We start from the raw sequence: 23,284 nt of genomic DNA, 5'->3' as shown, positions 1-23,284 counted from the left end.
CTAGGACCAACTCGCTCTAATTGAACCTGCAGGGAGTAGAAGAGGGGGGAGGGGGAGGGAAGCAGATGGGCGCTTTTCCTGTGTACCCAGACCAGGAATTGAACCCAGGGCATCCACATGCTGGGCCAACGCTTTACCACTGAGCCAACTGGCCAGGGCCTGGTCTATAATCTTCATACAACATCAGGGCAGTGAACACTTACAAAGACCTGCATGAAATTTCAGGTAGGACCTGTCCGTGAATGGACAGTTGAAAAATACTGGTCTAAGCCATGATTATTATGAACCATAATCTTATTGCCTACTGTATTGTTGAAACAGATACAAGATGTAGTGGCTTCACAGGACAGAAATTTATTTCTTGCCTTATAACAGTCCAGGGATATGTTCAGTTGTCTGGGATGTGCTCCTCCACATAGTCAATTAGGGGCCCAGGTCAGGTGGCTTCTAGGTATCTCTCCAGTTACCTGAAGGAGGAAAACATGGGGGAGTATAAGTGGGAAGTTGTTAATGGACAAGTCTGGAAATTGGAAGCTCCTCCAGTGATGACTGTCTACCAGAATCTGGACTTCCAATTTTTTAAGCAGCTTGGCTACATTTCCCAGGCTTTTTTGGATGTAAAATTTTTAACAGTTGAATAATGGATATAAATATTGGGGCATGATTTTATTTACATCTATTGTATCTGCAGCTGCAATCATTGATTTATCTTGCATCATAAGAAGTGAAGCTTTCCAGCATACCTTAACTTCATGGGTTTTCAAACTTTACATTTTCAGTAAATTTTTAAAGAAAGATTTTCAAAATTTGCAGTATGCTATTGCTTCAAACAAAATATAACTTTTTTTCTAACTACTTGAGCTCATTTTTATGTGTCCCAGTGATTGTATTGAATCAGAATACAGTTGATACTCTTTAGGAATCAAGAGTTTGTAGAGCAATTTATAATTACTTAGACTTTGCCTTTTCCATTGTCCTCATGCCCCAATATATTAGATTATAACTCCTTGAAGGTAAGGCCTTTCTTTTGCTCTCTGAATATGTTAAATGATGCCTTTTAAGGTTAATTTCCTGGGATGCCATTTTGAAAACTACTGCTCTACTAGGTGCTCTGTGCTGTTTTCTCTCCTCTTTTTTCTTACAACCCCTTTCTTCTCCTCCTAACCTGCTTAGGGCCAAGGACACAAATACATTTTTAATACTCCCCAACTTTTTTTAAATAAGAAAAAGACTTGAATTATTGCCTGTGAATAAGGTACATGGGCTTTAAATTAATTTTTGGCTGAGGCTCGTTTCACTTTTTTTGTTCCTGTCTATGTTCTGGATAGGTGAAGTTCTCAGACAAGTAACCACTGAATTGTTATAGGAGTTATTGAAGCTCATGTGAAGATCACAAATACAATTTTAATAAAACTGGGCAACAGGGATTTCTTCTACCTTAGTAATGTTAACAGGACAAAAATAGTACGTGTTACTTATTGTAATACAGCTAATAAAATTTTCAGAACACCATAAAAGAATAGCACAAGTACCTTGGGTGTTTAAAATGTAAAACTCCATGGGTCTAGAAGTGGTAATTATATATCTTATTTGCATGTTGCATTTTAATATGTATGTTTTAATTTTTTTTGTTTTTTGTATTTTTCCAAAGCTGGAAATGGGGAGGCAGTCAGACAGACTCCCGCATGCGCCCGACCGGGATCCACCCGGCATGCACACCAGGGGGTGATGCTCTGCCCATCTGGGGCGTTGCTCTGCTGCAACCAGAGCCATTCTAGCACCTGAAGCAGAGGCCTTGGAGCCATCCTCAGCGCCCAGGCCAACCTTGCTCCAGTGGAGCCTTGGCTGCAGGAGGGGAAGAGAGAGACAGAGAGGAAGGAGAAGGGGAGAGATGGAGAAGCAGATGGGCGCTTCTCCTGTGTGCCCTGGCTGGGAATCGAACCCGGGACTCCTGCATGCCAGGCCGACGCTCTACCACTGAGCCAACTGGCCAGGGCCTTAAATTTTTTATGTAGAAAACCAAAGTTAAAATTACAGTTTTAACTAATATTAATCTTACATTATTTTTGTGACTATAATTTTCTGGTTTATAAACAATACAATATAATTTATTGCTATGAATAAAGGATACCATTTACTCATAAACATTCACTATCACTTGGGGGAAAAATGGTTCTTTTGATCCAAAAAGTTTGGTAGCTAATATCTGTCTTCCATTTTGTTTTGACCTTTAGTTTTAAATCACCTATGGTAAATCACCTATGGCAATTTAAAAGATTGCCATCATTGCGTACACTAGGAAGGTCCCATGGTTTCACATTATTGGGCCAGGTTTGGGGGCAAGCAGGTCAGTGTTGTGTTTCTTCAAACAGTATAGTGAGCAGAGTAAGTTAACCTATTGTACAGGCCAGAGGGTATAGTTCTTAAAATTGTAATTCAAACTCTACAGTTGTTTTTTAAATGTGGACAACTTACATTTTTAGTGGTTTAGGCACTGTAGTTTACGCACAGTCAATATTTTAACAATGTTTGTTGAATTATTGAATGTAAACTCAAATGGAAATGAGGCTGTTGATAGAGTAAGGCTGAAGTTAGGTCAAAGGGAAGATGACTGTGTGTAGACATGGAAAGGAGAGTAGTTGTTCAGGTTGTCTGTGGTCCCCACCAAATATTACATAAGAGTATATGGTTGATAAAAACAGTCATCATGAACTCACAGTATTTGCCTAAATTTTGTCAGTGAGATTCAGTAAATTTTATGTGGAAGCTTTAGGGTTTTTAATGTTTTTTTAAATGCGTACAGTGTTTCTAATATCCACTGGTCCAAATATCTTTTATCACAGATAGATAATCAGTAAAAATGAAGTATGATTACATGAATCAGTTGTTGAAATTCTCTAGATATTGAGAGGAAAATCAAAGATGAAAGCCAAGTTGCATTTGTTTGGGCTTCTGTTAAAGGTTATTTACATGTAAAAAATAAATAAATACAGAAAGCTTTTTGGAGCATGTTGAAATTTGTCAAATGTTACTGTAATTCAGTAGTTAAGTATTTCATACTTTATATTTTCCTAAAAGTAAAAATAATGCAGGTTCTTTATATTTCTTTAAAGAGAAAAAAATATTTTATTTGGGATATCTTTATTATCCTAATCATATAATTTTTAGTTCAATTTTTTTCTTGATGAAGGCTTTAAAAATAATATCCAAGTTTCTTTTATTCATCACTATATTAGAAGTTATTAGGTAGAAGAAATCGAATTATGGCAAAAATAAGTGTAGAATGGGATATACCACAAATACTGGAGGGTTTCCTTTATTTTTATTTATTTATTTATTTTTTTTACAGAGACGAGAGTCAGAGAGAGGGATAGACAGGTCCAGACAGACAAGAACGGAGAGATGAGAAGCATCAATCATTAGTTTTTTGTTGCACATTGCGACACCTTAGTTGTTCATCAATTGCTTTCTCATATGTGCCTTGACCGTGGGCCTTCAGCAGACCGAGTAACCCCTTGCTTGAGCCAGCGACCTCGGGTCCAAGCTGGTGAGCTTTTGCTCAAACCAGATGAGCCTGCGCTCAAGCTGGTGACCTTGGGGTCTCGAATCTGGGTCCTCGGCATCCCAGTCCCACGCTCTATCCACTGCGCCACTGTGGTCAGGCTCTTTTCTTTCTTTCTTTTTTTTTTTTTTTTTTTTTGTATTTTTCTGAAGCTGGAAACGGGGAGAGACAGTCAGACAGACTCCCACTTGCACCCAACCGGGATCCATCCGGCACGCCCACTAGGGGTGATGCTCTGCCCATCCTGGGCATCGTCATGTTGCAACCAGAGCCACTCCAGCGCCTGAAGCAGAGGCCACAGAGCCATCCCCAGCGCCCGGGCCATCTTTGCTCCAATGGAGCCTTAGCTGCGGGAGGGGAAGAGAGAGACAGAGAGGAAAGAGAGGGGGAGGGGTGGAGAAGCAGATGGGTGCTTCTCCTGTGTGCCCTGGCCGGGAATCGAACCCGGGACTCCTGCACGCCAGGCTGACGCTCTACCACTGAGCCAACCGGCCAGGACCCAGGCTCTTTTCTTTTTTATTATTATTATTTTTTAAGTGAGAAGCAGGGAAGCAGAGACAGACAGACTCCTTCATGCGCCCCAACCAGGATCCACTTGGCAAGCCTCCTACCAAGCAGTGCTTACCTCAGGTGATGCTCTGCCTGTCTGGACCACTTTTCTGTTATTCAGCAACTGAGCTATTTTAGTGCCTCAGGAGCCATCCTCAGTGCCTGGGGCCAACTTTGCTCCATTCCTGCCCTGGTTGCAGGAGGGGAAATGACAAAGTAGAGGGAGAGAAGAGGAGGGGTGGAAAAGCAGATGGTCTCTTCTCCTGTATGTCCTGACTGGGAATTAAACCCAGGACTTTCACATGCCAGGCCGATGCTCTACCACTGAGCCAGCCGGCCAGGGCAGGGCACTGGAGGGTTTTTTAATCCAAGGTTTGATTTACCATGAATCTAGATTTTCTAGAATTCAAGAATTGAAAATTGTTCAATCTCATCTTATTTTTTAATGATTTATTTATTGATTTTTTAAAAATTTTTTTTAGAGAGAAGGAAGAAAGAGAGAGAGAGAGATGGGGATTGAGGGGTGGGAAGTATCAACTCTTGTTGTAGTTGCTTCCTGTATGTGCCTTGACCCACCAAGCCCAGATTTCAAACCAGGGACCTCAGCATTCCAGGCCGACACTTTATCCACTGTGCCACTACGGGTCAGGCCTCTAGCGCATCTTTAAAAAAAGCATTGTTTTAATGGTAGCTGATGATTTGATTTATATTATTTTAATTTGGGTTCTGGCATGAATGACATATCCACAAAATTAAAAAAAAAAATTTATCATTTTTAGTAAAAGCTGTAATCTATTAATAGGACAGTAACTTATATGTAAGATCTGTGGTGAAACTGTTCTTCTATTAAATAATGATGTTTTTACAAAATAAATTCTTAGCTTAGGCCCAGTCTAATATGCTTACCTGAATTTACAGATTAGAATACCATTTTATCTTGTTTTATTCTTGAGTAGATTAACAGGTGTCTATTATACATATTGTTAAACTAGAAAATGAGAATTTTAAAGTAGTAATTTCAAATAAAGGCAAATATATTGGTGTAATTGAAAGAATCATAGTATATTTGGATGGTTGCTTTTAGTCATTCTTAAATATAAACAGTGGGAGAAAGTCTATAAATAACTCTATATACCTTTTCTTATATTATTATTATTATTATTACTTATTTTATTGACTTTAGAGGATGGGAGAGAGAGCAGGAACATTAATCTGTTCCTGGATATGCCCTGACGGGGAATCCAACTGGCAACCTCTGTACTTCTTCTGGACATTGCTCTAACCAACTAAGCCATCTGGTCAGGGCTCTTTCTTAAATTATTAATGTTGAAAATAAATTGTAAAACATGAATAAGAAACACTATAAATAGGAGAGAGTGTTTTTCTTGTTTGATACACAGCTCTATATCCTATTTTATGCCTTATTCACACAGTAGTATTTAAAATTTTAAATTATTTATGCATGTTAATCTTTTATGTAGAGAAGCAGGGATGTTACAGTTTGCTCGATTGCTTCGTTTCTTAATATTTTGGAAATTATGAAAATTATATTTTTGGAGTTGTGACTTTCTTTTGGAGGAAAAGTATATTGGGTGGTTTGTGTGCATTTTAATATTTCAAACTAATTTTGTGTGTGAATGTTTAATCCTTGAGGGAGATTTAGTGCTATCTCAGGATGTTATAACAACAGGATAGAGGTATAGTTGGTTTTCATCATTTCACTGGAAAAAATCAGAGTTATGGTCTTTCTAATCTAATTTTTCTGATGAGAGAATTCGGAGTTTTTTTATTTTTATTTGTATAAAAAGAATGTATTTGTGATTAAAATATTTTATCTAATGAGAAGTAATTTATTTCCAGAGAAATTTTTAGTTTTGTAGCATTAAATAAAATGACTTGGTGAAATATATATTAGTGCATCTCACATTGTTCAAATTAAATTTATTGAGGGGTTCTGTATGTCACACTTAACTCCCAGAGGTCATTTTGTATGTATTAGATACTCACAGGAAACAACAGTAGTGCCGCATGGGGGAATTCCTTGGAGATACTTTTTAAGCACATGTTCAGACTTGGTTTTATTATAAAATAATACTGTATTTAAACTGAAATCAGCGAGGAACATGACTACCCTCCAGTCCTCTCCAAAAAGAAAGGTCTATTTTAAATATGATTGTGTAAAGTAATTTTTTTATTATGCCACTTCAACAGTTTTGACTTTTAACACCAATATATAATAAGACAAGTACAATTGCTTATATTCGTGAAATATTTCTGACTGTAATGTATTTATCTTATGGCTTCAACCAGTAATACTAGAAGAAGTACCAATTAAAATTGTGGGAAAATTAGCTTGGCTCAATGTTAATCTTTTAAAGATTAACGAAGGATATGCATCAACATTTCCCAGGGTGCTTTTAAAATATATACATATTCCTGACTAGGACCTATCCTAAACCTGTCATTCCAGATTCTTCCTTATTTTCCCTCCAGTTCTGCAGAGGTCTTATTTTCAGAAAGTCTTTCTGTAATTCTGATGCCCATTTCTGGTTAAGAACAAGAGCTTTAGGAAGTTTGGGGTAGTGTAGAAACACTAGTCTTGTACGAGGTAGAGCAGGACTTGCCTTCAGTTCCATATGTTTATAATTAAGAGAAAGTTAACATTGTCTTAAAATTTTTTAAGTTTTTGGAATATTTTAGTTTGAAGCTATTGTCCATGTGCTTGTGGATGTCTACTTTCTATATGCTTTAAAACATTATAGGTAGCAAGAATTTTAAACTGCTGAATTCCTTTCCCAGCTTTAGTTCTCTCTTCTTGCTGTGTTAGAAGAGTATGTCATGACTTCCCCTTGGTACCTCGTTTCATTTTAGAATTTGATAATTATCCTTATTCTGCATTCCATTTCTTGAGTTAAGGCTTTTTCTTATCTGGGCTTTCAACTTTATGAAGCTGAGTAAACCTATTCTCACCCTCTGAAAGATGTTTGAGCAAGAAACAGGACTCATTTTTATTGTCTTTCCCTCAGTCTCCACAGATGGTCATGAGTAATTTTGTTAATTCAACATTCACATTACATTTCTAGGATATACGGCCTCCATTCTAGACCAAGCCATCATTTCCTAGTTTGTATACTGTTTAAATAGCCTGATTGGTCTACCCCTGCAGTTCATTTTTCACATACAAACAAAAGTAATCTTAAATATAAATCAGATCATAGCTTTCCAATTGTAATTGAAATAAAACCCAAGCCCCTTATTATGGCCGATGTAATCTTGTGTCTGGCATACTTCTCCAGCCTCACCCATTCACTCTTCATTGTGTATTCTGGGCCAGCCATACTTGTGTTCCTCACATATGCTGGGCTTCTTTCTGGTTCATGCTCTTTGCCTGTATTGTTCTACCTGCTTTTTCCTTGGCTGGTTCCTTTCTGTCTCATGTGCCAGCTGAAATGTCACTTTCAAAGAAAGGCCTTTGACCCACTCTTAAAGGAAATTTTCTGCCATTAGTTTCCATCATGTTCTGCTTGTTTCCTTTGGGAACTTATCACAATGTGAAGTTTTATTTTTGTTTAAATTAGGATGAAGTAGGAATATAGTATAACCTCCCTTGTGGCAGGAGCCATGTCTAGAATATAAGTTTTTATAATTAAAATAAATTGAACATTACTATTAAAAGACTTACCACCTTCCTTTTCTGATTAAGCCTAGCTTTTACTTTATGTCATAGAGGAACTACTCTGTTATAAAATAACAGATCATTTTGAGAATTAGTATTTCCCATCTCTGTGCTTCTGTAGTGTTTTGAATATCATATTTTTTAAATTTCATCTACATGTTTTATACATTTTATTTCTTCGACTGAGTTAAATGCTTCCGAAGACTTTTATTTCCTCCATTATTAAGATCACACATGGAGACCTAGAGTAGATACTAATATTGAAAAACTGAACACTTCACTGGGCTTTATGATGGTATGTGAACTTTGTGAGATCAGGACCAGGTTTTATTTCATGAACTACTGGAACCTTGCTCAGTGTCTCGTCTCTGCAGCTTTCCCAGGAAGGTTTTCTCTGCAATTACAGGTGTTACAGATGTGAATCTCCTGTGGTGCTCTGGTACTCCAGCTTCTGGTCCTCATCTGAGACCTAATAAATCAGAAACTCCACATTTGGAGCATTGGCCTCTATATTTTTAAAAATTTCACAGGTGATTCTGACATCTACCCCTTTTAGTTTTAGAGGGAGGAAAATGAACAAAATGTCAGAAAATTTTAAGGAAGGTGAAATTTAATCAGATTTGAATGTGGACATCCAGGAAAGAAAGGTTCACAGAAAAGGAAATATTTGAGATGGGTTTTAAAGGATGGATAGGATTTCTTTAAACACAGTTATGAATCTGTGAAGTTTATTTTCTATTTTGTTTTAATGGGTTTAACAGCATAATAAATAAATGTTCTCACTAAATCAGTAAACTTTCAAAAAGTAATTCAATCTGATTTAGGTAAAGACTGAACAAATGTGAAGAAAATCTGTTCGGTATGGAGAACTATTCTGCTGGGGCAGAATCCTGCTGGACAGTCATTACCCTCAAAAGCTGATATGGGGTAGTACATGGAGGCCTCTTGGAGGGGCGAGAGTAGGGCAAGCTTTTCTTCTTCTTTTTCCAGACCAACTGGCACTTTGTTTTAGTTTTCTTAAACTATATATTGGTACCAGTGTGTAAAGATTCCATAAGACAGTTAAATTACTATCCTTAGTTACTGTATGGATAGTTGTTTCTCTACCTTAGGCTCTCAGTCACTGCTTTTGTGGTATGAAATTTCCTTTCCGTTAATCTTTTCAAAGAAGTCTACTTTTTGTGTGATGTAGTTAGCCACCATCTCTGAGATAACAGAAGACTAGAATTTTCTTCAAAATTTAAAATTGCTAGGTAAGTGAAAAAGGTTAGATTGGGTGGGAACTTAGGAAAATGAATGAAAAATGGCACTGAGATAAAATTGTCATATATTTAAAGTACCTGGTAACTTTTTCAAAATCTGTTCCAACTTTATTTGTCATTAGTAACCCAGAGTTTGGCACCTTGTATTTTGTGGGTGTCAGAATGTAGGGAGAGGAGACTAGTAGCAGGAGATAAACCTGGAAAGATGGTTTAGAGCACATACATGGCAGGATCTTACAACTCAGCAGACATCGAAAACTTAAGACTAAATGACCATTTCTGCCCCTAGAAGGGCCTATCAAACCAAGAGTACCAAAACTTAATTAGAGCTTTAGAACAGTGGTTTGCAAAAGCATTTTTAAAAAGCAGCAGGACTGGTGAAGTCTGTATACAGTCCCCCAATCTAAAATTATATAAAGTAGATAAAACTGGCATTTGCAGGGTTAGGTTTATTAAATTTACTCATGAAGCTATTCAGTGAGAATAACAAGTCTGGGTGGTATTTTGTTGAATGCAGTAGCTTAACATTGGTGGGTGAAGGATAATAGTCTTACATTCCTCAGTCTCCTTTTCTATATTTTCTCCCATCCAGAACATGAAAATCATGATTCACATGAATAAATTGTGCCCTCATTTGATCAATTTTATTTGAGTGTACATTTAAATATTGATTACTGCAGAGTCACCACCTTCCTAATAAATTTGTGTACACACACACGCATATACACACATGAGTGACTGAAGAGGCTTTATTCTGAGATCTTCATGAAAATATCCTAACCCAACACAAATTAAGTATGTTGGTGATAATCTCTAATATGTTAATAAATGGATGCACACTCATTTTGACCTGCATTTGTGATTTTATTGATTGAATAAATAGTGAAAAATAGATAAAAGTAATTTAAGAATGTGCAAAATCCTGAAGCATTTGCGGAAATCTAGGATTCTGCTAAATACAGTTTGAAAACCATTGGCACAGAAGGCCTATGGGAGGGAACTTAGAGTGCACAGGATAAGGAAGCTGGGAGGCTTGAATCTTTTCTCAACTGGGATATACTCTCAGCTACTAAATACAGAAAATGATTTGACTGACTATTTTGTGAATTCTCCCAAGAATAGTATACAAGTGCCATTCATTACAACCAATGGGTTATTTTAGCTCATTAAAACCGAACTCGCCTTTCTCTGAGAAAGGCTGGGAAAGTAAGGAATCTGTAAGGCTTTAAAACCAACCAACCCAGAAAACCACAAATTACCAAAGTGTCAGATGCCTATATCAAATGAGTGTAGTTTTCAAGACAATGTGTACTTACTATTAGTTTTGTCCTCGTAAATCTGAGCTAAGACATTCATTGAGATTCTTGGTTGAGAATCAAGAATTTTCCATATTATAACTTGGAAATGACAAGAAAATTTTTTGATTAGAATTTTTTCCCACACTTGAATAAATAATAGAATTAATATATTTTTTAAAATGGAAAGTTGTATCAGTGACCTTCATGATTCTTACTGGAGGCAGTATTCAGTAACATGTTTGTTTTATGAAAGCCTTTTAACTTACTCATGTGAGAGGACAGAATGGTATTTCAGTGTTTTGAAATTAGCTTGAGCTATTTGGTTGCTTTTCATTGACTTTTTTCCTTCCCATTTCCATAAGAACATATTGTAGACAAAACCTCTTAACTCGTGAAATGGAAAGGCCCCTTGTTTTGTTGTGAGATATCTTAAAGCTCAAAGGCTGTGCGTGTTGACATGTAGACTGCTTCTGGGTGGAGACATTTAATCACTCCACACATATGCGCACTAGGAAAGCTGCTTTTCAAAGAGTAAAACAAAACAGCAGCTTTGGCCCTTGGAATACTTTACATTTATATTTCTGCAGATTTCTTAAGTGAGAAGACCTATGATTTGTGTGATAACTTTCCTTGTAAGTTTTTTTTTTTTTAAGTTATTTAACACTTGTTTTAACAGAGTGAAAGCTTTAACCAGGAGCTTCAGAGGGCTAGTAGTTGGAAGGAAGTTGAGGTTTTTGTTTGTTTGTTTTTTTGGACCCAATAAGTTGTCCTTTCCACTTGGGTGTTGAAGGAGCTTATGAGCCGTAGCTGTTCTGATTTTTGTTGGTTGTTTTCTCTAGGGAACAAGCTACCCTCTGAGTCAGCACTGGACTTGAAGATAAATCCTACAATTCATGAAACTGACTGATTCGACTAAAGGATGGATAGTTTGGGCAGCGTTGGACAGCTCTGTGAGGGGTCTGTTTGTTCAACTGAAGGGATTGTTGAGTTCAGCAACTTTTCATTTCCCAAGCATAAGGGGTTGCTGTTGTAAAAACAGGGTTTGCGAAGGAATCAGTTCTGACAATGAACATCAGTATTCTTTTTCTTTTCTTTTTTTTTTTTTGTATTTTTCTGAAGTGAGAAGTGGGAGGGGAGGCAGACAGACAGACTTGCATGTGCCTGCCTGGGATCCACCTGGCATGCCCTCTAGGGGGCAATGCTCAGACTCTCTGGGGCATTGCTCCACTGCAAATGGAGCCACTCTAGCGCCTGAGGCAGAGGTCATGGAGCCATCCTCAGCGCCCAGGCCAACTTTGCTGCAATGGAACCTTGGCTGCAGGAGGGGAAGAGAGAGACAGAGAGGAAGGAGAGAGGGGGTGGGGTGGAGAAGCAGATGGGCGCTTCTCCTGTGTGCCCTGGCCAGGAATTGAACCCGGGACTCCTGCACGCCAGACCGACGCTCTACCACTGAGCCAACCGGCCAGGGCTGAACACCAGTATTCTTATTGACTCAGTTTTTGTTTTTCACCACACTTCATGGGAACAGTTCTTTAAAATGTAGAAATTTTACTGCTGTCTGTGGTCAGCAGAAAGTAACCTGCCCCTGAGAGGTCAATCTAGGAATTTTGCAGTCTACTTATGAATCTGAGTTGCCCCTCTGTCAGATGGGGTTGTAAACATTTCTCTTAAGTAAACATTTGGCATTTGGGTTGTTTCATCTTTGCAAAGAGAATTTTCATTTGTGGCCTGAAACTTTTAGGGCTAAATTGAACTTAGTATTTATTAGTATATATTTTAATAGATCAGTGAATAATTTGTATTTTGGCATATGGCTAATATTATAATATGCTTTTGATAATTAGCAATTTTTACCTTAAAAAATTAGAGTATGTTTTCATAATCTTTGTGAAAATGAGAATAATGTTTAAATTGATTTTTTATCTGCAACATGAAGGATTTAAGCAACAGAGAGAAAAATTTCTAATCCTAATAGTCTAGTACAAAATGAATTGTGCAGGAATACCATGATTTTCTTATTGGAGGCTTTTAAAATAGTCTAGCATGACATAGGGAATATTTTGGCCAAAGGTACATTTGTATGATAACACATACACTTTTGTGGTTTAAGAGTTAAAGATTACATAAAGATATTAATTTTATTTTAATTATCTGAAAGATAGTTTGATTTAAAATATATAGAAATAATGGGAATTTTACTAAGCCAATATTTAATTTTCTTATTAAATATCTTTTATTGTTTAGACTTGAAGGTCAAATGCTCATTTACATCAGAGTTTTGAAAATTGGTCTTTAGATAAGGGAACTTTTATATAGTTCAATTTTAGGTCCATTCATTGCATGATTTCTGTGACCTTAAGCGTGGAACTTCTGACTGAGAACATTTTTAGCCAGTGTTCATAATTATCAGCAAAGCTGAATTCGATGGAGCAATCGAATTATTATGGGCATGAAAGTAAAGGCTATTATTTATCTTAGCCTCTACTTTCTAATTTGTTGCTTTTTTGATGATGGTTTGTTTTATTTTGTACTGTCTGTTTGAGTATTAGATCCATATTTAAAATACATCTATATGATGGTTGTCTTAGTTATATCTTTATTTGTGTCTTCTTTTTAAAGTTTACTTTTCTCACCTATTTGTGGCTTAAAGGGGATGTTAAATATTCCCAGGTTAAAATTCAGTAAAATACTGACCTTTTCCCCCCATCAATGGCAAGATTTTAAAGGTCTGTTACCATTAGTCCTCATGTTGGTCAAAAAAGTTACCAAATGATAATCAAGATTTATCATATTCCTAGATCCTATCATGCCATCTATTAGAAAATGCCTCAGATTAATTTAATAATAGCCTTTTGGGGAGATAAAAATTATTGCTAGATATGTAAATTTTAAAACAAACTTTAAAAAACAATCCAGACATTTATACTGCTAGAATTCTTCAGAAACACTAAATTTTAATTAAGTCTATAAATTCAGGATTTTCTGGATCGCACCAGTGTAGTAGTTGTCCATCTCTTCATAGTATTGCTTTCTTTTCACAGTACCTAAAGCTTTAGGACTGATAGTATAATTTTGAGGCTTACTGTACCATTTCAGAAATTTTAACATAACTTTTTTGAACTGGTTGTGCAATCCTCTCTTCTTTTAACATTTTGTATGTTCTGAAATTTGAAAGTTCTTCTGCCTTTAATCACATTTTCTTTTCATAATCTTAACTTTTCCTTCCAGGGGCATTATTCTCTAGGACCATTAGGGATTTGAATTGAGATTAAATTCAGTAGTGTGGAAGTGCTACAGTGGGCTGTATTATAGCACTCAAGAGACCTCGATTCTGTATGACTGAACAAATCACCAAGCTATGTGGAGTCCCAGTTGTCTGATTTGTAAAAAAGGAGAGAACTGTAATTTACTTCTGGCTTAAAAATTGGAAATTGTAAAACACTTTTTAAAACCATTGTTCATGAAGTAGATTCTTCTTTACCTTTAAATTTAAGTAGATGTCTTAAGTGTCTTTAGAAAGATAATTATAAGTTTAAGGGTGACTTGGATGATTATCATAAAGCAAAAATATTGACTATTTCTAAATGCCAGATTTTAAAATTTATATACCATATTTTTTTGCTTAACCTCATTGATATGTTTTGTGACTTTAAGCTAAAATGTATATAATGAACCAGTTTTACCACAGGCTAGTTGTTAGAAAGATGGGTTAAGTTCCTGTAGCATCTCATCAACACTGATGAAATGACATTGAACAAAACTACATTTCAAGGACCTGCTGTATTTTATTATAAGGCAATAAAGGTGATAACTAATATTTCTGCAAACTTATGCTCAAGGTTATTTAAAACATACATTTAAAAGAAATTGATTTTATTTTAGGTAAAGTTATTAAGTATTCAAACAGCTTTTTTATATTTCATATCCAAATCAAATAACTAGGCCCTAGCTGGTTGGCCCAGTGGTACTGTCAGCCTGGCGTGTGGATGTCCTGGTTTTGATTCTTGGTCAGGGCACACAGGGAAGTGACCATCTGTTTCTCTATCCCCCCCCCCTTCCTTTTTTCTTTCTCTCTTTCTTCCCGTTGTGCAGCCATGGCTCGGTTGGAGCAAGTTGGCCCCAAGGACTGAGGTTGGTTCCATGGCCTCTGCCTCAGGCACTGAAATAGCTCGGTTGCCAAGCCATAGAGCAACGGCCCCAGATGGGCAGAGCATTGCCCCATCAGGGGCTTGCTGGGTGGATCCTGGTTGAGGCACATATGGGAGTCTGTGTCTCTGCTTCCCTGTTTCTCACTGAAGAAAAAAAAATATATATGGGAAAAATTTAATGTACATTTTAGAGCATCACTTATGATCAGTTATTTTCCCCTAAACACCATTTTTGCCACCTTAGTAGACTTTAGTTGATTGACAGTGTTCTCTAACCTTTATATTGCCATTCAGTTTTTAACACTTATTTATTAAAAAGTTGAATCTTTGTGTTACCTATGCGAAGGCAGCATATGCGTATATACTCTTAAGTCTGTACACACACATATACATACATGTACATGTATATACATACACACACACTGTCATCTTAATTGTAGCTTTAAGGAGTTAGAACTGTTTATGTAGGATTCTTTTCAGAACTAGAATTTCTGGGGCGGAGGCTATGAATGGTTTTTAAACTGTCAAAACTGAAAGAAGCTATTTATTTTTGTGAGAGAGGAAGGGAGAGAAATGAGAAGCATCAACTCATAGTTGCATCACTTTAGTTGTTTATTGATCGCTTCACATACATGCCTTGACCGGGGGTCTCCAGCCAAGCCAGTGACCCCTTGCTCAAGCCAGCAACCTTAGGGCTTAAGCCAGTGACCTTGGGGCCTCAACCTGGGACCTAACCTGGGATTTCAGCATCCCAGGTCAGTGCTCTGTGTCTACTGCACCACTGGTCAGACTGAAAGTAGCTTATTTTTATAATGTATATGCCAAATCATAGCCTAGATCAGGGGTCCCCAAACTTTTTACACAGGGGGCCAGTTCACTGTCCTTCAGACCGTTGGAGGGCTGAACTATAAAAAAACTATGAAAAAATCCCTATGCACACTGAACAAATCTTATTTTAAAGTAAAAAAAACAAGCCCTGGCCGGTTGGCTCAGCGGTAGAGCGTCAGCCCAGCGTGCGGAGGACCCGGGTTTGATTCCCGGCCAGGGCACACAGGAGAAGCGCCCATTTGCTTCTCCACCCCTCCGCTGCGCTTTCCTCTCTGTCTCTCTCTTCCCCTCCCGCAGCCAAGGCTCCATTGGAGCAAAAATGGCCCGGGCGCTGGGGATGGCTCTGTGGCCTCTGCCTCAGGTGCTAGAGTGGCTCTGGTCGCAACATGGCAACGCCCAGGATGGGCAGAGCATCGCCCCCTGGTGGGCAGAGCATGCCTGGTGGGTCCCGGTCGGGCGCATGCGGGAGTCTGTCTGACTGTCTCTCCCTGTTTCCAGCTTCAGAAAAATGAAAAAAAAAATAAAAAAAAAAAGTAAAAAAAACAAAGTGGGAGCAAATACAATATTTAAAATAAAGAACAAGTAAATTTAAATCAACAAACTGACCAGTATTTCAATGGGAACTATGCTCCTCTCACCACCAATGAAAGAGGTGCCCCTTCCGGAAGTGCGGCGGGGCCGGATAAATGGCCTTAGGGGCCGCATGTGGCCCGCGGGCCGTAGTTTGGGGACCCCTGGCCTAGGTGATCCTCTTTGGGATTGATTAAAGAAGAAAGGTTTGTTTCATATACTTCTAATACTTGAGTAAACCTTTTGAATGGCTTATATAATTTTAGTATACTAGTAGCTAAAATATAACTACTGATTTTACAAAGTCTTTTCTATTTAATGTTAGTAGTTGAAATTTTATTTTAAGCCATAATAGTCTATACACACACATATAGTTAGTATATATATTTAAATACTTCAGATACTAGGGGTAGGAGCTGGTGAAACATAGGTTTCAACTCCTTTTTACAGAAATGATATTTAATTTTTCTTTGCTATATGTCCTAGCCATGGAGTATACATCACTCACATATGGCATTTTTCTTAATTTGTTTAGACAAAAAGTAGTAGAATCAAGATAAATCTATTGTCCTAACTTAAGGGTTACTTTTTTTCTTCTCTTTTCTGAGGGATATGTAGGTCTAGATAAGGAAAATAAAACATTTGCTCTAAAAAAACAAAAAAAACATTTGCTCTTGCTTTTCTCCAAAACAAAATTCACTGTTCTATAGAGCAGACTGATGAAAAAGGGGTAACTGTACTGGAGACAATTCAAGGTGTCTGTGCAGAAGTAGATGACATAGCAGGCTGAAGACTGCTACCCCTAAATACCTTTGGTAGAGTTGGCCCTCAGCTGATGTCTGGGAACTTGGAGTTGGGGAGTGTTTCCATTTGTCACTGAGTTAAGGTGGTTTACTATCCCCAGACTCTTTGAACAGTGTGGTATATGCTACATATCCACTTTCCTTTTGGGAGTTTGGAATTCTGGGGTGTACAGGGCAGAGGGTGTCTAACAAGTGCCCTTTAAAACCTTAGGGACGGAGTCTAATGAGTTTCTCTGAGCATACACGTAGCACACATGCTCTGGAAGAAGAGAGCTCTGTGTTCCCTCTTGACCGGAAGAGAGTGTAAGGTATCCTGCACATGAATTTCTTTAGACTCCTCTGTCTTTTCTGCTTGAGATCTGGATATATATGCTTACCACATTGCTTTGATAAATCTTAGTCATGAGTACCACTCTATGCTGAGTGCTTTGGGTTACAGTAAATTTCTGAACATGAGAATGGGCCTGGGGACCCCCTGATCAAGGATCTTTGTTACTAAATATACTGAGAAAACTCTGAGTTGTATATTAAAGAAGTTTTATTGGTACAGTAAGCACTAACATATATGGAGACTTTAGTGCATTCTGACGTTATTCTGTAACTTTAACATTTTATTATAGAAAAGTTCTAGTCAATAGAAATTTATCTGCATACAGTATAGTTACCTAGTGCATCTTGGAGATTTGTTTGACCCATTGCATCAAATTACAAATAACTCCATGACAGCTAAACTTTTCATTGTTAAAATGATTGCAATTAAATACTTTTTAGAACCTCACTTCCTCCTCCTGCTGGAAGAGCAGTGGGGGAGGTATGTGCTGTGAGCTGAGTTTCGAGTGTTTCTTTTATACTGACTTTACAGCAGCAGCGCAGGCAGGAGTATCAGTGATTCGTTGTTTTTTTTTAATTTTTTTTTGTACTTTTCTGAAGCTGGAAACGGGGAGGCAGTCAGACAGACTCCCGCATGCGCCCCACCGGGATCCACCCGGCACGCCCACCAGGGGGTGATGCTCTGCCCATCCGGGGCGTTGCTCTGTTGTGACCAGAGCCACTCTAGCGCCTGGGACAGAGGTCATGGAGCCATCCCCAGCGCCTGGGCCAACTTTTGCTCCAGTGGAGCCTCGGCTGCGGGAGGGGAAGAGAGAGACAGACAGGAAAGAAAGGGGGAGGGGTGGAGAAGCAGATGGGCGCCTCTCCTGTGTGCCCTGGCCGGGAATCGAACCTGGGACTTCCGCACGCCAGGCCAATGCTCTACCACTGATCCAACTGGCCAGGGCCGCAGTGATTCGTTCTTAATACGTTTAAGACCCTGTTAGAATTTAAGAACACAGTATAAACTTAGTGTCTGTCTTATGGGCTATAACTGTACATTTTATTTTGGGGGAGCCTGGTTAAAAATTGGGGAATTTGATTAAAAAATGAAAAAAGTAAAAAATGTATTTTTAGTAGTAATTTTGTTTTTTATATTCCTGAATATGCTCATATATATTTTTTAGTATGATTTTCTCTTGGATGAAGCCCCAAATATTGGTCTGTTAAGAAAATTATGTTTCCTCTATTTGTCTTCAGTTCAGGTTTATCTGTTCAATATGAGATACATTTGACAATGTCTAATCTAAACCATTCTCTTTAATATAGTCACATGTGACAGTTTATTACTGAGGATTTATTCAATAGTTTGGTTATTGGAACTTTGTTAAAATCATTGTAATCCAGAAATACCTAAGCTACATTGATCTAGAAAGAGTAATACTATAGTAATCAGACTGCTCTGTCAGAAGAATGTCCTTCCCCTCAAACATTTTTAGATTTCTCTTTTTTTGCAGTGATTTATGGCTTGTTTCACATTTGCTTTTTTTTTTTTTTCTCTGAGAGGAGGGGAGGCAGAGACAGACTTCCACATGCACCCAACCAGGATCCACCCTGCAAGCCCATTAGGGGGTGATGCTCTGCCCATCTGGGGCTTTGCTCTGTTGCTTCAACTGAGCTCTTAGCGCTGGAGGCAGAAGCCATGGAGCCGTCCTCAGTGCCCGGGGCTCACTTGCTCCAGTTGAGCCATGGCTGCAGGAGGAGAGAGGGGGGGGGAGAGAAAGAGGTGAGAAGAGGAGGGGTGGAGAAGCAGATGGGTGTTTCTCGTGTGCCCTATCGGGAATCGAACCCTGGACATCCACACTTCGGGCCGACGCTCTACCACTGAGTTAACTGGCCAGGACCCATATTTGCTTTTGAATAATAACTGACATCTATGCCATTTGATAGATAGCATGGCCATCACTTTCCTTATCCTGACTTCTTGGATTACTCAGTTTATTCTGGTAATGAAATTCTCTATTTGCTGATCATAGCCATTGCTGTATTTAGCATCTTGATTGTTGGTACTAAACCGAGGAACCCTTCACCTCTATATCTCTGCCATTTCAACAAGTTTTTGGGTGCTGACACTGTGCTGTTAAACATGTAGTTGAGAATAGAGAAAGTGTTAATGTATGGTTCTTCCCTACAAAAAGGTAATTTGAATTGTGTGGTACTTGCAGCAGAAGATCAAATACAGAATGATTAAGGATTTTTATATAGGGATATGAAAAATTTTATAGAGTAAAATGATTTTTTAGAAGGATGAGTTGGAATATTCCGTGAGCACGAGTTTTAGAAATTTAGTATTAGCAAGGAGGGTTGATGATTTACATAGTAGAGAACTTTATCCAGTACCTACCGTGGGCCACAATTTGGGGACTTGTGGACACGAAGCAGCATGATGTCTTCCCGGAAGTTGTGTGGAATCTAGGTGAATTGAAGAAAATCATCATTTTAGTTATTGCCTTTCTGTCCATAAACATGAGCTATCTCTTCATTTCTTTTTTCCAGGTCTTCTTAAATGGCTTTTTACAGAGTTTTACAATTTTCTATGCTCAGGTCTTATCCATATTTTGTTAGATATTCTGAGTATTTGTTGATATTATAATTGGTATCTTGAAAAAATAAAAATTTTCTACCTTGATTATTTTCAGTATATAGATATGTGGTTAACTTTTATATGTTGGTTTCTTTGATAAATTCTATTTTTTTTAACACTGTAGATTTTTATACCTGCAAATAACTGTAGTTGTAGCTCTTTCTTTGTAATGTTTTCTGTGTTGCATTTGCTCAGTCCTTTAATGTGGTATTGTCTAGATAGAAGATAAAAAATATTGACATTTTTATCTTGTTTCTGATTTTAAAAGGATTGTTTCTAATGTTTTCATATTTAGGAGTTTTTAAACTCTGGCTTCTCAGATGCAGTTGTATCTGAGAGGACTGTTTTGACTCCTGAGAAGAAAATTTTTTTCCCGGAAGGAAAAAAATTAAAAATAACCTAAGCACCTGTTCATGGGGCATTGATTCAGGAGCTCCTGTGGGCCACAAAGATGAGCAAGACAAAAATACCACATTTATTGAGTTCATAGCTTTTATTTTTTATTTTATGACTTTTTTTGTTTGTTTTCCATTATCATGTCAATTAGAAAGTTTTAGTTGGTAAGTATTGCCATGTTTTCTTCCAAGAGAGATTATAACAGGACTAAAAGTGTATGACAGTATTTATATGCTGTGCACTCCTTTAACCCTTTGAATAGTGAGTTTTGTGTTAGCCCTTTGAGGACGTACATGAATGTTCGTACTACTCAAAGGGTTAGTCTAAATGAACTTTTAAATCTATGTCAGTCCACAAAGAGGCTGATGTTATACTGGTTTTAATTTGCATCTCTTTATCAGTGAAAATGAGCATCTTTCTGGCTATTAATGTTTATTTTTCTACGTGGTTACAACTGGTTTAGCTAATTTAAAAAATTGTTATTTTTGTTGAAAGAGCATTGCTTTTATATTAGTTAAGGGTTGAATTGACATTTTTACAGCAAGTAAGTACAGGTATTTATTTTCTTTCATTCAAGATACCTTTTGTTTCTGTCAGTAGAGTTTAACCTTGTCTTCTTGTAAGTCCTGCACATTTCTAGTTCATTTTATGCCTAAATAGTTTTTTAAGTCCTAATAATGTAAGTGGGCTTTTTAAAAAATTCATTGCCCATCCCCCCTTTTGTTGGTTAAATGGAGTTTTCTTGAGCCTTCTCTCCTCATCCAGAGCAATAATTTAGATATTAACTAGTGGTTTTTTTGTTTTGTTTTTTTTGTGACAGAAACAGAGAGAAGGACAGATAAGGACAGACAGACAGGAAGAGAGAGAGATGAGAAGCATCAATTCTTCGTTGCAGCACCTTAGTTGTTCATTGATTGCTTTCTCAGATGTGCCTTGATGGGGGGAGGGGGACTACAGCAGATGGAGTGACCCCTTCTTTGCTCAAGCCAGCGACCTTGGGCTCAAGCTGGTGAGCCTTTCTCAAACCAGATGAGCCCACTCTCAAGCTGGTGATTTTGGGGTTTTGAACCTGGGTCCTCCACATCCCAGTTCGATGCTCTATCCCAGGAGTCGGAAACCTATGGCTTGTGACCCAGATGTGGCTCTTTTGATGGCTGCATCTGGCTCGCAGACAAATCTTTAATAAAAAAATAATAACGTTAAAAATATAAAACATTCTCATGTATTACAATCCATTCATTTCCTACCGCTCATATTCATGGTTGCAGGTGGCTGGAGCCAATCACAGCTGTCCTCCGGGACAATACCAAATTTTTATTGGATAATATGTAACATACACAGGTCTTGTATGGCTCTCACGGAATTATATTTTAAAATATGTGACATTCACGGCTATCTCAGCCAAAAAGGTTCCCAACCCCTGCTCTGTCCACTGCACCACCGCCTGGTCAGGCTAGTTTTTGTTGAGCTTTAATCATATATTATGAAATACATTCTTTTAAAGTATACAATTCAGTGGTTTCACTATATTTACAAGACTGTGTAACCATCATCATTATCTAATTCTATAATATACTCATCACCCCCAAAAGAAACTTCATACCTATTAGTAGTTACTCCCCAATGTCCCTCCTTCCTAGTCCCTGGAAACCACTAACCTACTTTATGTCTTTGTGAATTCGTCTTTTCTGGACATTTCATGTAAATGGAATCAAACAATATGTGACTGTTTTGAGTCTGGCTTCTTTCACTTGTTTTGAATGTTTATCCATGTAGCATATATCAGTATCTTCCTTTTTACAGTTGAGTATATTTTCCTTTTTTTTTTTTAAAGGATTTTATTTATTGATTTTACAGAGAGAGGGTTTATATGGTAAATTAGTTCTTAAAAATCACAAATCTTTCCTTTGAATATTGCTTCTTCAATATTTTTTTTTTTTGGAAATTTGCCTTCTGAGTCTACCTTTTGTGTCTCTTACTCTTTCATATTTTCCAAGTTTTATTTCTAATTTATTTTCTCAGCTCCTCTGCTTTACTTTTTCTCTTTCATTGTGTCTACTTTGCTTTTTAATTCATCCATTGAGTTTTTTCCCTTTAATTTTAATGATTATATTTTCACTCTAGAATCTAGTTTATTCTGTTTAAGAGGAACAAATGTTTTTGTGTGTGTGTGATATTTGTCAATTCTCTTATGTCCTTAATTTTTTTTTTTTTTTTTCATTTTTCTGAAGCTGGAAACAGGGAGAGACAGGCAGACAGATTTCCGCATGCGCCCGACCGGGATCCACCCGGCACGCCCACCAGGGGGCGACGCTCTGCCCACCATGGGGCGATGTTCTGCCCATCCTGGGCGTCGCCATGTTGCGACCAGAGACACTCTAGCACCTGGGGCAGAGGCCAAGGAGCTATCCCCAGCGCCCGGGCCATCCTTGCTCCAATGGAGCCTCGGCTACGGGAGGGGAAGAGAGAGACAGAGAGGAAGGCGCGGCGGAGGGGTGGAGAAGCAAATGGGCGCTTCTCCTGTGTGCCCTGGCCGGGAATCGAACCTGGGTCCTCCGCACGCTAGGCCGACGCTCTACCGCTGAGCCAACCGGCCAGGGCCCTGTCCTTAATTTTTTTAGTTGTAATTATTTGCTCTTATTTAAAGAGTTCTGTTATCTGGTATTTATTGTTCTCAAGGTGCTAATTCTCAAATATATTGTGTATACTGATTCTCATTTTGTGGGTTCTTTTAAGTGGGATTATTTTCTAGGGTGAGATCCTATATGTTCTTGGTTATGGAAATGTTCATCACAGTAGATGGTGTTTGTCTCATCTTGGTGTTCAGTGCCCTGTAGTTCAAATTTTACATTGTCTCGTTCTGGGATTCCTAGGGGTTTTCTCTCACATCTATGCACGGTTTTTCCATTTCTTTTGATACCACCCCAGCATCTCTTCCTTTCTTCCACCTGTTTTTCACACACAAGGTTGCTTTTTGCCTCTTTGGGCTAATAGGTTGCAATTTTTTTGCCTTAGATTCACTGATGTGCAGCTTTTCAAGACTCCTGGCTTTACACTAGAATTTGGGTTCCATTCTCCATATTTCATGGGCTGAAGGCCATGCTTCATGTGCCCACGTGGGCATTACAGCCTCAAGTTTTAGAGACTGTATGTTGCTTAGGTTGTGATTTTTCAAACTTCCTACAATATAACCTCTTAATTCCAAATTCTGCCTTAGTTTTAAGCTCTTAGAGGTTTTT

The 23,284-nt window shown here is 37.9% G+C and overlaps 2 protein-coding genes across 8 annotated transcripts in view; one reads left to right on the top strand and one right to left on the bottom strand.

Annotated features, from left to right (window-relative positions):
* The window catches only part of PAN3 (poly(A) specific ribonuclease subunit PAN3), a 147,821-nt gene that overhangs the window by 82,271 nt on the left and 42,266 nt on the right, over nt 1-23,284 (top strand). The gene's annotated exons all lie outside the window — the stretch shown is intronic.
* The window catches only part of FLT1 (fms related receptor tyrosine kinase 1), a 314,728-nt gene continuing 291,849 nt past the window's right edge, over nt 406-23,284 (bottom strand). The window contains exons 30-31 of the mRNA XM_066258944.1: nt 19,410-19,477; nt 406-467 (exon numbers count right to left, since the gene is read on the bottom strand). Of these exons, the coding sequence (XP_066115041.1) occupies nt 448-467; nt 19,410-19,477 (88 nt within the window). The 3' untranslated portion in view covers nt 406-447. The remainder of the gene's footprint in view (nt 468-19,409; nt 19,478-23,284) is intronic.

Source organism: Saccopteryx bilineata, chromosome 2 (genome assembly GCF_036850765.1).
Source record: "Saccopteryx bilineata isolate mSacBil1 chromosome 2, mSacBil1_pri_phased_curated, whole genome shotgun sequence".
NCBI lineage: Eukaryota > Metazoa > Chordata > Mammalia > Chiroptera > Emballonuridae > Saccopteryx > Saccopteryx bilineata.
This window is presented reverse-complemented; position numbering and strand designations above follow the sequence as displayed.